Below are 15,498 nucleotides of genomic sequence, written 5' to 3' on the forward strand. Positions count from 1 at the left end.
TCCTGAAGACTTGTAAACAGAATTTTAGAGACGAATGAGATCTCAATAAATACTCTAGGAGATAATGACCTTAATTAGTTCACCTTAAAGCTGCAATTAAGATTGTCCTAAAATGTTTAGCTCTTTTATGTCTTCATTTTTAGGGCTTAAAAATGTAATATACACCTACCAGCGCGCCCACTTTCTTGGTAATAATTCTCCATTGATTTGCTCATTGAATGATGAATTACAAATCGAACATCAGCTTTGTCAATTCCCATGCCAAATGCAACTGTTGCTACCACAACCTACAAGAAATACAAAACAGAAACCCATTACAAATCACATCTATAAATGTAATGCCTAGGTTTTTGTGTACACAGATATAAAATCATAACCTGAATATCATTGGTTGTCCAACGTTTGTGAACTTTGCTCTTATCTGTAGGTTCCATATTTGCATGGTAAGCACCTGCTTTGATTCCCAGCTTCTGTAAACTCATGGTTATTTGTTCAGAGTCTTTCTGGGAAAAACAGTAGATGATGCCTGTAAGAGAGTGTAAATAGACCGAAAGCTTAATATATTTAAGAACACTTTAAATATAGTAGAATCTCAATTACATTTCAAGATCTGAAAATAGTCTCAGAGTGTAAGTAAAAGCATTAACAACCAGAATATCAAACAAGACTGTTTTACACATATGCAAGTCACTCTTGTTTACCCAGAAGGCAAGGCAAAAACAATAGCTGTAGTGCCCCCTTTTAACATTGCTGAGTCTTTAACTGTGATTTGACCCGTAATAAGGGGGAAGGTTAGCTTTAGGGAGCATATAGTCTGACTAATCTCGCATTTGTGAATAAGGAACGAATTTGCATGAGAAGTTCTTAAACTTTTACAGGTTAGACTTCATAGGTTTAAAGTGGAAAACTCCAGCCTCAACACTCGATTCAGAATCTGAAAGGCAGGAAATGTGGCAAGTCATTCAGTAGAAATGACGCTGTAGTCTTCTGGAGGTTGTATGATAAGTTTATTATCATAGCATAGGTAAAGCATGCACCGCTCTCGCTGACCAGACACCAACTGTCAGGTCTCGAATCTCAACCACATTCGAGGCAGATGCTTTGGAATACATTAAGCATTCTAATACAAGAATCGGAACGGACACAAAGGAAGGGCTAAATCAAGAGGGGACGATTCGTGAATACATAAAGGAACATAACTATTTACAACACATCTTCTTCCGTTACAATTACACAAATGAACTCGCCATAGACCCATTTGGACCTTTTATACATTAACATAAATAATCACTCAAATACACAGGAGGTCTACGAGATCTCACACTCCTAGTACTTTCAAATTGACAAGAAGAAGGACTGATACCTCCTTGAGATTGCAAATCACAAATGTTAGGAGCATCACCACCACTAGCATCACCACCACCATCCTCCCTCTGACGAACTGCAACAGGAACAGGGTTACTAACCTCTGAGTTAGATAGCAAGTAACCACTACTGTGTTGCTCAACTTGCTTGTTGGACACACTAGAAGATGTGGATTTACTATACAGTGCTACTCTGCGAAGATTCCACTTCTCACCATTGTCAAGTACAACATAATGTGGAAATATCTTTTTAACCACACGCGGCCCTCTAAATTTCGAAAGACCTTTTGTTATTCTGCCTGATTTAACCTTAACTAAATCACCTGCAGGAATTCTTTTAGAAACATAACTACTTGTTTCACCATTTACTTTTTCCCCTTGACAATCTTTAATCCAAGAGGGTGCAAGTTTAGTGCCTGGACGTCTACCCCGCATTAATTCAAACGGAGATTTACCATCTTCTTTATGGACAGTGGTCCGGTAGGCCCATACCATATCCTTGACCAAATCACTGGCAAACCCTCCCGAGGCACAAGACATATGAATGATCCCTTTAACAACCCTATTAGCCCTCTCACATACACCATTGGCTTGTGGGTTGTTACGAGAAGTACGATGGTGACTCACTCCACACCCAGATAAAAACACTCATTTTCTGAGAAGTAAGTTGAGTCCCATTATCTGTGATTAGTAATGAAGGATAACCCTCATTAAGAAATATACTTTTAAGGAATTGAATTGTGCAATCTGTGGTGATGTCTTTGACAAATTCCACTGCCAACCATTTTGAATACAAATCAACAACCACTATGGCAAAGCGTTGACACACTGGTAATTCATCCATTGGACCAATTAAATCAAGACATACACTATGCCATGGTAAATCTGGAGTGACAATATGACTCTGAGGCATACTAGAACCAACTTTAAGTCTCTTCTCACTATCTCGACAAACGGAGCAATTTTCCACCCAAGATGCTACTTGAGCATCCATGGCTGGCCACCAAAAATCTACATTCAGTCTCCGTTGTGTGAGGGTCTGTCCTAAATGCCCTTCATGAGCTATTTGCATAAGTTTCTTCCTCAAATTACATGGTGGGATGTATCTGTCACCCCTCATTAAAATACTATCTCCACATGTTGAAAGTTCATCTAACACTTTAAGATATGGACGTACTAAAGGTTGGACACAGCTTTCTCGCCTTGATCCCAATTTGACTAACTGAATGACGTTATTGAGGATTACATCTTTCCCCATTGCATCTAACCATTCATCCTTAGTAAAAGTTCCATCACTTAGAGCAACTACATCATTGATGATGGCAACAGCACCCTCAGAATCTACATCTGTTACCTCATTTGTGGTGTTCTCCACACTGACTGAAAGTCTTGAAAGACAATCAGCCTGTATGTTACGCCACCCTTGAATGTAAGAGATGTCATACTGATATTCCTGAAGTCTAGACGCTAATCTTGCTAGTCTTGGTGAACCTTTCCCAGCGCCACCTGGCAACAATACTCAGTTTTCAGTTCAAATTTTGTACCCCACAAATAGGTTCTAAAGTACTGCACCCTCCACGCAGCAGCCAATGCCTCTTTCTCTATAACTGAGTAGTTCAACTCAGAAGATGAAAGGGTGCGTGAGGCAAAAGCAATAGTCTTCTCACCTTCATGATGTTTTTGCAATAACACAACTCCAATGCCTGTGGCACTAGCATCAACCATCAACACTGAGGTGCGCCTGATATCAAAAGGAGTTAGAAATTTAGCATCACACAATTCCTTTTTTATCAAATTAAAACATTCCGTGTGGTTGTCTTCCCAACAAAATGTTACCCCTTTTTTAAGCAACAACCTCAACATCAACATTTTATCTGAGAAGTTCTTCACAAATTTCGAGAATAAGTCCCATGAATGACCGAAGCTGTTCTTTGTCGATGGGACATGGAGCTAAATTTATCGCTTGTAAGAGATTTCTCTTTGGTTTGACTCCTTGAGCAGAGATCTCATAGCCCGAATACTCTATTTGCTGAACCAGAAAACAACATTTCTCTTTGCGTAGAGTCAAACCAGCTTCATCTATTCTTCGTAACACATTCTTTAGGATAAGATTGTGTTCTAATACAGTATCTCCAAATACCAATATATCATCTTGAAAGAATACTACTTTCTTGATACCTCTAAAGATTTCTGTGACCATGTGTTGAAAAACACTTGCAGCAGAAATCAACCCAAAAGGAAGTCTTGTAAACTGAAACGTTCCTTCTGAGGTAATAAATGCTGTCAAATTCTTCGAATCATCATGAAGACGAATTTGATGGTATGCACTCTTCAAATCTAATTTTGTGAAGAACTTCGCTCCTTGTAACGTGGAGACTAGCTCTCCTATGTTGGGAAGAGGAAAAGTGTCTGCTACTACATATTTATTTAACGATCTCAAGTCCACACAGAATCTAATTTTGCCATCCGCCTTCTGCGTGATAACAACCGGAGACACCCATGAAGAAACCTCAACAGGTTCAATGAAACCACCCTGTAACATTTCTTCTATTACCTTTTTAACCTCCTCCTTGACTGATAGTGGAATTCTTCTTGCCTTTTGTTGTACTGGGATGGTGCCTGTCTTTATGAGAATCTTATGGACATACCCTTTCAATTCTCCTAATTCCTCTCTGAATACATTTCTGGCATCATACAATATGTCATTAAGATCGTGATCATCTAAAACCATTACTTGGTCAGGTGCCCTTGGATTGACTATTATATATAGGTCATACTGATGAATCCAGCCCAGAATTGGTGGTCCATCTATGGCAACATATATTTTACCTTTGATTGACCTATCTGTGAAGTGGATATCCGCATAAAAATACCCTAGTAAATCTATTCTTTCACCTTGGTACCCAGTTGGAGAAATGTCACTCTCCTTCAATACTGTGTGACCCTACTTATCCTTGAATAATGATTCCGGAATGATAGTGTGTCTCGAACCAGTGTCTACCATCAAAGCTACTGTGCGGTCATTGACCAAAAATTCTGCCTTGGGTCTTATTTCTCTTTTTCCGTTGCAATACATTATGTCACATTCATTAACCATCAAAATCTTGCCTTTTTTACGTTTTATATCTATGGGTTTTTCATCAACCACTGACACATTAGTAGTACCACCTTTACTCCTGCACATTCTCGAGAAGTGACCTAGCCTCCCACATTTGAGACATTCCTTATTGTTTGCGAAGCAAAACTTTTCATCTGAACTATGGGTATTGCTACCACATCTTGAGCAAATCCTGGTGTTGGGATATTTCTGAAAATTACGTTTCTTAAAAATGTTCTTCCCCTTAGACCTTACTATACCTACAGTTTCTTCACTGCCAGACTCACTCTCATTCTTTGTCTTTTCAGACACAACCAAAACAGAAACTTGTTGGGAACTATACTTCTCTAACTCTTTCATACATTTTTCTGACACTTCTACCACCTTGGTTAAGTCAATTGCTAATTTCAATGAAGGGTTCTTAGCCGCCCATAATCGCTCTTGAATTTTCCTATTATTGCACTGTACTATTAGTTGATCACGTATCAACTCATGACTCATTGACCCAAACTTGCATCTTATTGATAGCTCTCTGAGACGTGCCACAAAGTCATCAATTGATTCTTCCACTCGCTGTTTATGTGTGTAGAATTTGTATCTATTCATGACAAGATTCTCCTCTTTACCGAACCTTACTTCCAATCTTGTTATTGCTTCCTTGTACTCATTGGGTATGGGTTGACCACTGGCTTGCAGTGCCTGTGGAAGATACTGAAATTCACGCTGACCTTCTTTTCCCAAGGCACTTAACAGTAGCGCTTTTTTTCGTTTAGCAGAAAACTCTTGACCATCCAAGGCGTCTAAATAAGTATCAAACATAAGTATCCAGTCTTCCCAAGTAATTGATGGTGTACCAGGTTCACTCAAAAATTGTGGAGGTAAGGACACCGTAACTTGTTGATTAGATTGTTGAGCCATGTTGTGACTTAAAATAGATCAAAGTGTCCTGAAAAACTGAATTTAGTACACCAATCAATGTGAGTGAATTGTATTTAAACACACAAAAGAACACAACAAACCAGTGCTTATATTAGAACTTAACCCGAGTACTGTACTACCAAACCACCTTGTTGTAACTAGTTTGTCTCTTTTTTTTTTAACGGTGAAATTCTCACTGTGTGCAGTCAATTTCTCTAATATGACAAGCTGTGAAGCTATCTCCACTCAACAGTAAACTGTTTATTATTGTTATTCTTTTTTTTTCCTTGTTCTTCTCTCTCTTCTTTTCCTTAATGCTCCATACTCACATGAGGAAACAATTCCTATGTTCCCCTTGTGCGCACCACTCTATTACTTGTGTGGACGTTAACACACCGATTCCAAGGCTCGATGCTGAAACGGACGTTTCATTTATTTCACAGCCATTACCATGGCTGTTTCGCTTCACTACGTAGGCAAGGAGCGTCTATGCGGGTTCACACGCTGGCTTTAACTGTTGCCAGGCAACGCGCAACAATGAGGAAGTTCTCCGTACCTCGGCTAATGACGTTGCTTAGTCACGGTGCCGCGTTAGAGGAATGCGCATGCACAGCATAGAACACGCTGACTTTGACTGCTGCCAGGCAACGCGCAACAATGAGGAAGTCTACCGTACCTTGACCAATGACGTTGCTTGGTAACGATGCAGCGTTAAAGTAATGCGCATGCACAGTGCTGGACTGCCTCACGATTTGAGTGACGTCAGCGCTGCTCGCAAAATCTCGTAGTCTCTTCTCACGCCTTCTTAAAATATCGTAATCACGAACTGGCTCGGTAACATCGATGTGGGAGCATTTCCGCGTGGATTCTTGTGGAGGGTGCCGCTTTACCCAAGATTGACTCGGTTGGTTCTGCGGGAGATGCACTCCCGTCCGGTCAGCACTGAAGATCGTCGCCAAAATGTGGTAAGTTATTCAGTAGAAATGACGTTGTAGTCTTCTGGAGGTTGTATGATAAGTTTATTATCATAGCATAGGTATAGCATGCACCACTCTCGCTGACCAGACACCAACTGTCAGGTCTAGAATCTCAACCACATTCGAGGCAGATGCTTTGGAATACATTAAGCATTCTAATACAAGAATCGGAACGGACACAAAGGAAGGGCTAAATCAAATTATGAGTGTGGAAATTTCCAAGTGCGCAGGGTCCTTCACAGCTGTGACACCCAGCTGAGCTAAGTGTTCTTAGCTAAGCTGTCTATAAAAATGAGTTGAGCACTCAGAGTCAAAACACAGTGAGTATTCATAAATATTTGTAATGTCTTTCGCAATGTTTATGTACCTCTAAATGCACATGACATGGATCAGTATTAGGCCTGGGCGAAAATTTTGTTACGTTCGCGGAAATTGCGATAATTTGACATTTTCACGTTCCGCGGAGAGCGCGAAAATGTCAAAATTTCCGGTTTCCGCAGCTTGGCGATAATTTGTTTCTTGCTCGCGCTGTAAAATAATACATTCTCGCGCGATCGCCTTACCTGAATCCCTGCGTTCACCGACAAGTTTTCTTGATCCGGTCACGTTCTCCATGAGATGTTGTATTGTTTTTAGCCAATTGCGCTGTCTCGCGACAGTTCGCGCCCGCAGTGACGTCATGCGTCGCGCGATCACGTCTTTCTTCTTGCGATCATGCACCGCGAGACAACTCAAAACAAGATGGCCGCGCCCGCAAGCAACCACATGGGTAAGTTGGCGACCCGCAACCATGCAGAAAATCTCGCGAACATGCGGGAAAAAAACGTCCGCATCTTCGCGATATTTCCGCTTGTTTGCGATAATTTTAAACATTTTCGCGATAATTTGCGAAAGTTAATTTCGCAAATTCCGCCCACCCCTAATCAGTATCCCGCTTTTACTGGGGCTTGAGGGAAAGGACGACTTACATACAAAAAAAGTTTCCATGTACAGATAAGTTTGATACAACATTTTGATGAAACATCAGTAATTTCCTACATATAGAATTTTTTCTAAATGTTTAAATTCTGCATCAGTACAGTTAAGAACTAAAGGCTTATGCCTGACAAATATCTGAATACCCGGATCATGAACGTAATTTTTAAGTGTTACAGGTAATGCACACATTAACCGGGAAATATGTAAATTGTCATAAATGTTCACAATAAACATGAGTGCCCTTAAAACATCTAGAGAGATCTTACTTTTTTTCTGACTCAAGCCCTTACCATTGAGCAGCTTGCCACTAACCTTATGGTTAAGGGACGGGTAGGATGGAGAGGGCTAGAAGAAACCTGCAATAGACTCCTCAGGAGTGTGCCATCTCAGAATCCTCAAAGAAAATATTCCATTGGGAGAAGAGCAGTGAGTAGGTCTGGTCACATGAAAGTTTAAATCGTATCTTTTCAAGAACAAAATATAAACTAATAGGAGGGCCTTATTAGAATGGGCAACTGCAGCAACAATGCTAGAAAGACTGATATATATATATATATATATATATTCCAAGCTGTCTCTCACACACAGGGCACATTGCTCCAGGATACAAACAGGAGCTTTATTGATTTATCTTGCACGTGATGGTAGTAGTCCATGAAACGCTTTCGGCAGATGCGTTTCAGCCTTAATTGGCTTTCCTCAGTGCCGGTTCCACGGGGTCTGCTTTCTCCCTGGGGGTCGTACAGAATGAAGATGTAGTGATGACCGCTCCCAACCAGGTGGTTTCTCGCCCCTCCTCCATCTTAAGGGTGCACTTACATCTTGCGCTGACCCAAACTAGGCAACTGCATGCTGGTAGTTGGAGTCCACAAACGTTGCCTATTCAGTAATTAGGACAATGAAACACCAAATGATGACCCAATATAATATTGGTTGTTGTTCCCCACTCCAGCTCAGGTGCCCAGAGGGTACAAAGCGACTTGTAGACCCCTTTCTCAGGCAAAACGATTTGCCTCCTTTCTCCCCAACACTGCAGAATGAAATCCTCAATGGAACTCGAAACTTCTGGGGGGGGGGAGGGGAGGGGGGTGGGAGGGGAGGGGGGGGTGGGCGGGGCGGAGGGGTGGGCGGGGGGGGGGGGCAGCGTGTGGCAGTTTTGATGCAATGCCCATAGTGCAGTCTCTCTACACTGCTCCTGAACGAAGGGGCGTGTTGGAGGACAGCGACTGCTTGCTGGCAAATATAGACTCCGAGCTCTCTCTCACACACAGGACAGAAAGCACGACACTGCTCCGGGATACAAACAGGCCGGTTTTATTGATTTCTCTTGCGCGTGATGGCAGTAGTCCATGAAACGCTTTCGGCAGACACGTTTCAGCCTTAATTGGCTTTCCTCAGTGCCGGTTCCATGGGGTCTGCTTTCTCCCTGGGGGTCGTACAGAATGAAGATGTAGTGATGACCGCTCCCAACCAGGTGTTTTCTCACCCCTCCTCCATCTTAAGAGTGCACTCACATCTTGCTCTGACCCAAACCAGACAACTGCATGCTGGTAGTTGGAGTCCACAAACGTTGCCTATTCAGTAATTAGGACAACGAAACACCAAAAGATGTCCCAATATAATATCGGTTGTTGTTCCCCACTCCAGCTCAGAGGGTACAAAGCCACTTGTAAACCCCTTTCTCAGGCAAAACGATTTCCCTCCTTTCTCTCCAACACTGCAGAATGAAATTCTCAATGGAACTTGAAACTGCTGGGGGGGGCAGCGTGTGGCAGTTTTGATGCAATGTCCACAGTGCAGTCTCTCCACATTGCTCCTGAACGAAAGGGTGTGTCGCAGGCCAGCGACTGCTTGCTGGCAAATATAGACTCCGAGCTCTCTCTCGCACACAGGACAGAAAGCGCAACACTGCTCCGGGATACAAAAATATAAATATATAGGCATCTACGAAAGAAACACGCAATTTGCACCAGGAATGTGGTCCGTGTGTGGCTAATTAAGGCTTGCGGATTCATTATATATATATATATATACTTAAAAAACCATAGGTTTCACACAGGTTACAGTTAGGTGGACATTTCACTCGTAAAAAAACAATGAAATTCCCCCGTTATAGTTAGTTCAGATAACTATAACTCGCGCGCCCGCAATCCACTGCTCATGACGTCACATATTACATTACTCATGACATGGTCAGTGGCATCACTCATGACATCACTGATGACATCATCCTTGTGATAGAGTGGCGGTCGCGCGAGTTATAGTTATCTGAACTAACTATAACGGGGGAATTTCATTGGTTTTTTACGAGTGAAATGTCCACCTAACTATAACCTGTGTGAAACCTATGGTTTAAGTGAATTTGTACGGTTTTTTAAATGCTAAGTTATGTATTTATTAATATATATATATTTTTAAGGTTTTTCACCGTGCGCGTGCGTTGGGCGCACGGTGCGCTGCGAGCACCGTGCGCGCGCCCCGCGATTTTTTTTAAAAAGAAAATAAAATGTTTTTTTCACCATTGGGGGTCCTTCTGTGACCCCCTGACTAAGGCTAGGGGGTCAGAAACTCTCTTCCCTGCCCCCTTTTCATGTTTTCCACCTTTTTTCCACCATCAGTGCGACAGACAAAATGGCAGACGACACTTCCTGATTTCGACCGATTCGAATGTTGACTGACATCTAACAACCAATCAGAATTATGCTCGCGCACGTTAGGGTGCGCGCACCGTGCGCACATATAGATATGTATATGCTTTTAAATGCAATTTTCTCAGGAAATACTGAACAGATTGACTCCAGATATGCAAAAGGCACTTCTCTGACCTGAGGACTACCCCTTTGCCATATTTCAAGTAATTCTGTTCAGCCGTTCGGGCTGTACCTTCGACTAAAGGTCCTATGGGAAAATGCATGGGGAAAACGCTTTTTGGGACCCCCCTCTTTTCTCGGCCCCCGCTTGACGAATCACCCCGAGACTTTCAGGGTAGGAGCTGAGCAGAGCGCCCCGTTAGTTTCGCGAGGATTCGTCAACCGGCGCCAAAGTTATTCAAAATAGAATTTTCAGATTTCCCATGGAAACACGGTCCTAACTATAACTATCTATTGGCGACCGCCAGTAGATAATATATATATATATATATATATATATATATTCACTGAAAAAACCATAGGTTTCACACACGTTATAGTTAGGAATTAGCATTTAAAAAACCTTGCAAATTCACTGAAAAAACCATAGGTTTCACACATGTTATAGTTAGCGGAAATTTTACTGATAAAAAACCAGTGAAATTCCCCCGTTATAGTTAGTGCTGGCAACTATAACTCACGCGACCGCAATCCTCTGCTGATGCTAATACTGTATTTAGACACTTATTTGCCCATGTCTTCTTCCATACATTTTTAGCTATACATATATTACAAATATTTTTTTTTCATAAAGACACATATGTCATCAGCAGAAGATTGCGGTCGCGTGAGTTATAGTTGCCAGCACTAACTATAACGGGGGAATTTCACTGTTTTTTTATCAGTAAAATTTCCGCTAACTATAACATGTGTGAAACCTATGGTTTTTTCAGTGAATTTGCAAGGTTTTTTAAATGCTAATTCCTAACTATAACGTGTGTGAAACCTATGGTTTTTTCAGTGAATTTGTACGTTTTTTTAAATGCTAAGTTACTTTACGCCATTCGTGGCGTGCGCGCCCAGTTAACGCAGTTCGTTCCGTGCACGGTAATATTTTAATTTTTCGTAATTTTTATAAGCCATGCACAAATGGTGCCCTTCGGGCACCATTTGCACACGGGGTGGAGAGAGTGTGGATAATTTTTTCTTTTATTATTTTTGTTTAAAATATTTAGTTTTTGTCACCTCTAATAAGCCCTGTACATTTGGTGGCCTACGGCCACCGAAAGCACAGGGGGTGGGGTGGGTGTGGATAGTGTTTTTTTTATTTCCATTTTTTTACCGTACGCGTACGGTAAGCGTAATCGGCGAAATTAGCGAAAAAATAAAAATTGCATTTTTGCCCTTGGGGGGTCTTTGGGGACTCCCTCAACATGGCTATGTGTGTGGGAGTTGTCTAAACAGCCCCTTTATATGATTTTTCACTTTATTTTACAATCTAACTCTCAGTGCGAGAGAGAAAATGGCGGCCGCCGCTTCCGGGTTTCGGCCGATTCGTATGTTTACTAAGATCGAAGAGCCAATCAGAATCGCGCTCGCGCACGGCACCGTACGCGTACGGTAAGCGTACCGTAAGCGCACCGTAAGCTGGCTCAGATATATATATTGATTTAAAGGCTATTTTCTCAGAATCTACCGAACAGATTTACACCAAACCTACAAAAGGCACTTCCTTGACCTGAGGACTACCTCTCTGCCAAATTTCCTGTCTAAAGGTCCTATGGAAAAATGCATGGGAAAAACGCGTTTTGGGACCCCCCTTTTATCTCAGCCCCCGCTTGACGAATCCCCCCGAGACTTTCAGGGTAGGAGCGGAGCGTAGCGCCCCACCTATTTTGAAAAATTCGCGAGGATTCGTCGACCGGCGCCAAAGTTAGTCAAAATAGAATGTTGCGGATTTCCTATGGAAAAGGGGTCCTAACTATAACTACCTACTGGCGACCGCCAGTAGGTAATATACATATATGTATGTATATCGCTAATAAAAGACTTACTGTCCCAAACTGAAGATTTTGATTTGGTCTTTCACACGACATTGTTCTCCTAAGGCTACTTGTAATGGATACAACTTAAATACAATTACTCAAATTTCATATTTGTCTCGTCAGATAATACTTGTCATATAGTGCACGAAGCCATTATTATTGCACACATTACTTATACTGGCTATTAACATACTGTTCCTGTGCTTAAGAGCCACCCAAGTTCTGAAAGACTATGGCTTCTAGGAAGCAAATCTAAATCGAAGACAACAAAGATAAAAATGCTATATGAGACACAGTCACAGTACTTTCAGTCCTTGCAAAGTGAAACCGAGCTACACATCAAGCCCATCAGCCAGAATCTGCCAAAAGCGCCACTTTTCCCAATACAAGTACATGAGAGACCAAGTACATAGTGTAATATTGCTTTCTAATGAACAAGCCAACCTAGGCAACAAACACTCCAATTGAGCTAAAACGTGACTAAATAACAAAACTGGTCCAAAATGCTATCTGCAAGGCACAGTTCCATTTAGAATCCTTGGTTCATATAGGTGGTGTTGAAGATTCCCAGCCTGAAACAATGAGCGTGGATTCAGTGAGCTGTCTGCTGGTTTGGCCGTCGGGGGTATTTGACTTCTCGGAATACTGCGTCCAGGACGTGTTTTGCGCATCTATCTTGTTTTCCAATGTGATTACATATAAGTTGAGGGCAGGACGATGTCCAGCAGATGTAGATTAGCAGACCAAGCAGGTGCTCAACAACAATTCCCGGCCCTGGTGTCATGACCCTCCTGACACCCTGTCAGAGGCAGTAGGATACACTGGCCCACAGTCTGTCAGCCAGAGATGCTTGTTTCAGAACAAGAAGTGACGCGGGTGCTGCTGCGATGGGGATGGCAAGGACGGCAAGGGCTAAGGATCCCCTGATGGCAGAACTTGTCCGCCCGAGGTAGCAGAATCCTTTGGAAGTGATCCCTCCTATTTCAGAGTATAAATTACTTTTAACTATTTACATTTTCCAATTCTTGGCTTGGTTTTGTCGCTAGTCTTTACAGATGTTTTTAACAAACAATTGATTGTGAATTTAGGATCAATAAATGGTATTCTTTTGATATTTGTATGTCAAACAAGCTACCATTCACCATAGGATACTGAAGGCACATGACCTTTTAAATGCGAACTCAACATGGTGATAATGAATACTAAAATTATCTTGTTAATGGTTTTAACTCCTTGACTAAAATACACATTTTAAAACATTAACTTGTACAAAAACTATTTAGGGTAATCATGCACTTCTTTTGTAACAGAGACGTGTCAAACATGTCATGGTAAATCAAACATTACCAAAGAAAACTCAACAAAATAATGACAATCTTAAGAAAAAGCTCTTCAGTATAATTGTACATAACATCTTTTTGAGATGTCCCTTAGAAAAGGCAATTTACACCATCTCTAAACTCAAGCCTATACACTTTCCAAACGTATGCAAAACCTCATCCGTTTGGCAGGGTAAATAGAATATTTAAAAAATGTTTTGTCGGTATACACGTCTGGCTAGGTACTAGCACGCAGGAAGATGTGACTCATTTCCTTTAACAATTTTCATTCTATGCTTATTAGCGGAAGTGTGGTCAAAGCAATATCTTTAATGTGTTAGTTTAAATGAATTTAACATTTTATAGAATAACTGCAACCACATGCTTGAAATGAGAAGCAAAGTACATTGCTTAAGACCCAGTGAGTATTGATACATACATTCACACAGGTGGCAGGCATGGCTGATTCGCGGTCTGTTCCTTCAATATTGTGTATTCTATTGACAACAAGATCCTCTAAGTATTTTGAAGAGGTCGTTGTCTCCTCTAGAACATTTTGGGCCCATTCACCGACAGACACACTGGCCACAAAAATGCCTATGGGTACCCACTCTATAATGAAAGAATGAACAATGGCTAGGAAAAGGTTCAGTACTTTTCTTTGGGTGGGGGTTGGGGGGGAGGGCGTACCCACTAAATTGAATAATGTATTTAGCAAGCTACCTCTCCAGAATGATTGGCTGTTTGGACCAGTTAGAAAAGACCTCTTTAAATTAGTGTGGGATCAAAAACGCTCTAGATTGGTCGACGTTTTTATGGATACACACTAGAGAGGAGAAAGGTTGTTAATGGGTATAGCAACATACTTGTATGCCACAAAAAAATTCGAAATATTCTCCATGGTTTCAGAAACCTTGCTGTGAACTAGATAAGGGCAAACTCAATTTTGACTCCCCAAGAATGCCGTCAGGACCTAGAATGACCTATGGGTTGCTGTTATGAGCTTTTCATCCTAATGCTCTATCACAGGTATTTTGTATCTGATTAAAAAACACTGAATATATATGCTGATGTGTTAGATACCAGCACATTACTCTACTTCCCTCTAGCCTTTTTAGACCACCAACAGGATTTTCTTATAAATAATCAATGTAGAATTAGAAATTAGCATGGCAGCTCTAGACTAACCCTTTTATATTTACTGTCTTAGCCATGAAAAGAAATCCAGGACGTATGGACCAGATATGTAGCAGGCTCTTCGGAAGGGGAAGTACACACTGACAGTTTAAAAAAGCAGCTAGGTCCATCCCATAATGCAAAGCATATCTGACCAGGGGTTTATTGATTTCTGCCATGGCTTTTGGGCACCTCTAAAACCTAGAGTTGTTTAGGATAAAGGAAGTTGACCCACACCATTAATGTCCCTGATGATGTTAAGGTTGATATTATGAGGTGTAATTGTTATGTAATTTCTGTTTCCATCTCTCTTATCATGCATAAGGTCACGAGCACCACAGTGGGGGACGTTACGGTTGCACAGCTACTCTTGATGAAGCAATAAACGATGTGTAGTACTGTCTTCTTTTACCGAACACAAATGATATAATTCCTACTTTAATATCACTTTAATCATGATTCAAATATGCAGTGCGAGGTCCTTGCATCTTACAGTTGTATCACTTACCTGACTGGCCTTTGTATCTGCCATTAATGACTTTTACAATGTCTTCAATGAAGTCCTCGTTATTTGAAGGTTTTGCCCGAACCTGAAACAGCAAATTGGTTAATTTTACGAATTTCGGAAGCAGAAATGCAAATGTAAAGTGCCTTTTGAATCTTATTACGATACATTTATATAATTCCTATAGGGGCATAATATTTAAATTCTAGTTATTGGTATTTCATGAGGTTTGGAAACTGATTTGGCATGACGTTGTCAATGTGCTTCTTAAGTTTAAACATGATCTGAACAAGTTGTCATGAATCATGATCTGTCTTTAACGGGTAAACTCAGAAAAAAAAGTAGAACTGACATGTACCGCTTTATACGTTAACAATAAAAAATAAGGAGGAACGATGCGAAGTCATGTCATATTAAAGAAACTGAAATCAACAGCAAATATGTTTGATACAAATTAGCCGGGATGGCATCTGAAATGAATGCAATCTC

At 41.1% G+C, this 15,498-nt stretch overlaps 1 protein-coding gene across 2 annotated transcripts in view; it reads right to left on the reverse strand.

Annotated features, from left to right (window-relative positions):
• Nucleotides 1-15,498, reverse strand: part of RECQL (RecQ like helicase) — a 275,541-nt gene that overhangs the window by 70,058 nt on the left and 189,985 nt on the right. For both annotated transcript variants that reach the window (XM_085652722.1, XM_085652721.1), the window contains exons 8-10: nt 15,013-15,094; nt 378-526; nt 170-287 (exon numbers count right to left, since the gene is read on the reverse strand). In XM_085652722.1, coding sequence (XP_085508848.1) covers nt 170-287; nt 378-526; nt 15,013-15,094 — 349 coding nt within the window. The remainder of the gene's footprint in view (nt 1-169; nt 288-377; nt 527-15,012; nt 15,095-15,498) is intronic.

Source organism: Triturus cristatus, chromosome 4_1, assembly GCF_964204655.1.
Source record: "Triturus cristatus chromosome 4_1, aTriCri1.1, whole genome shotgun sequence".
NCBI classification, from domain to species: domain Eukaryota; kingdom Metazoa; phylum Chordata; class Amphibia; order Caudata; family Salamandridae; genus Triturus; species Triturus cristatus.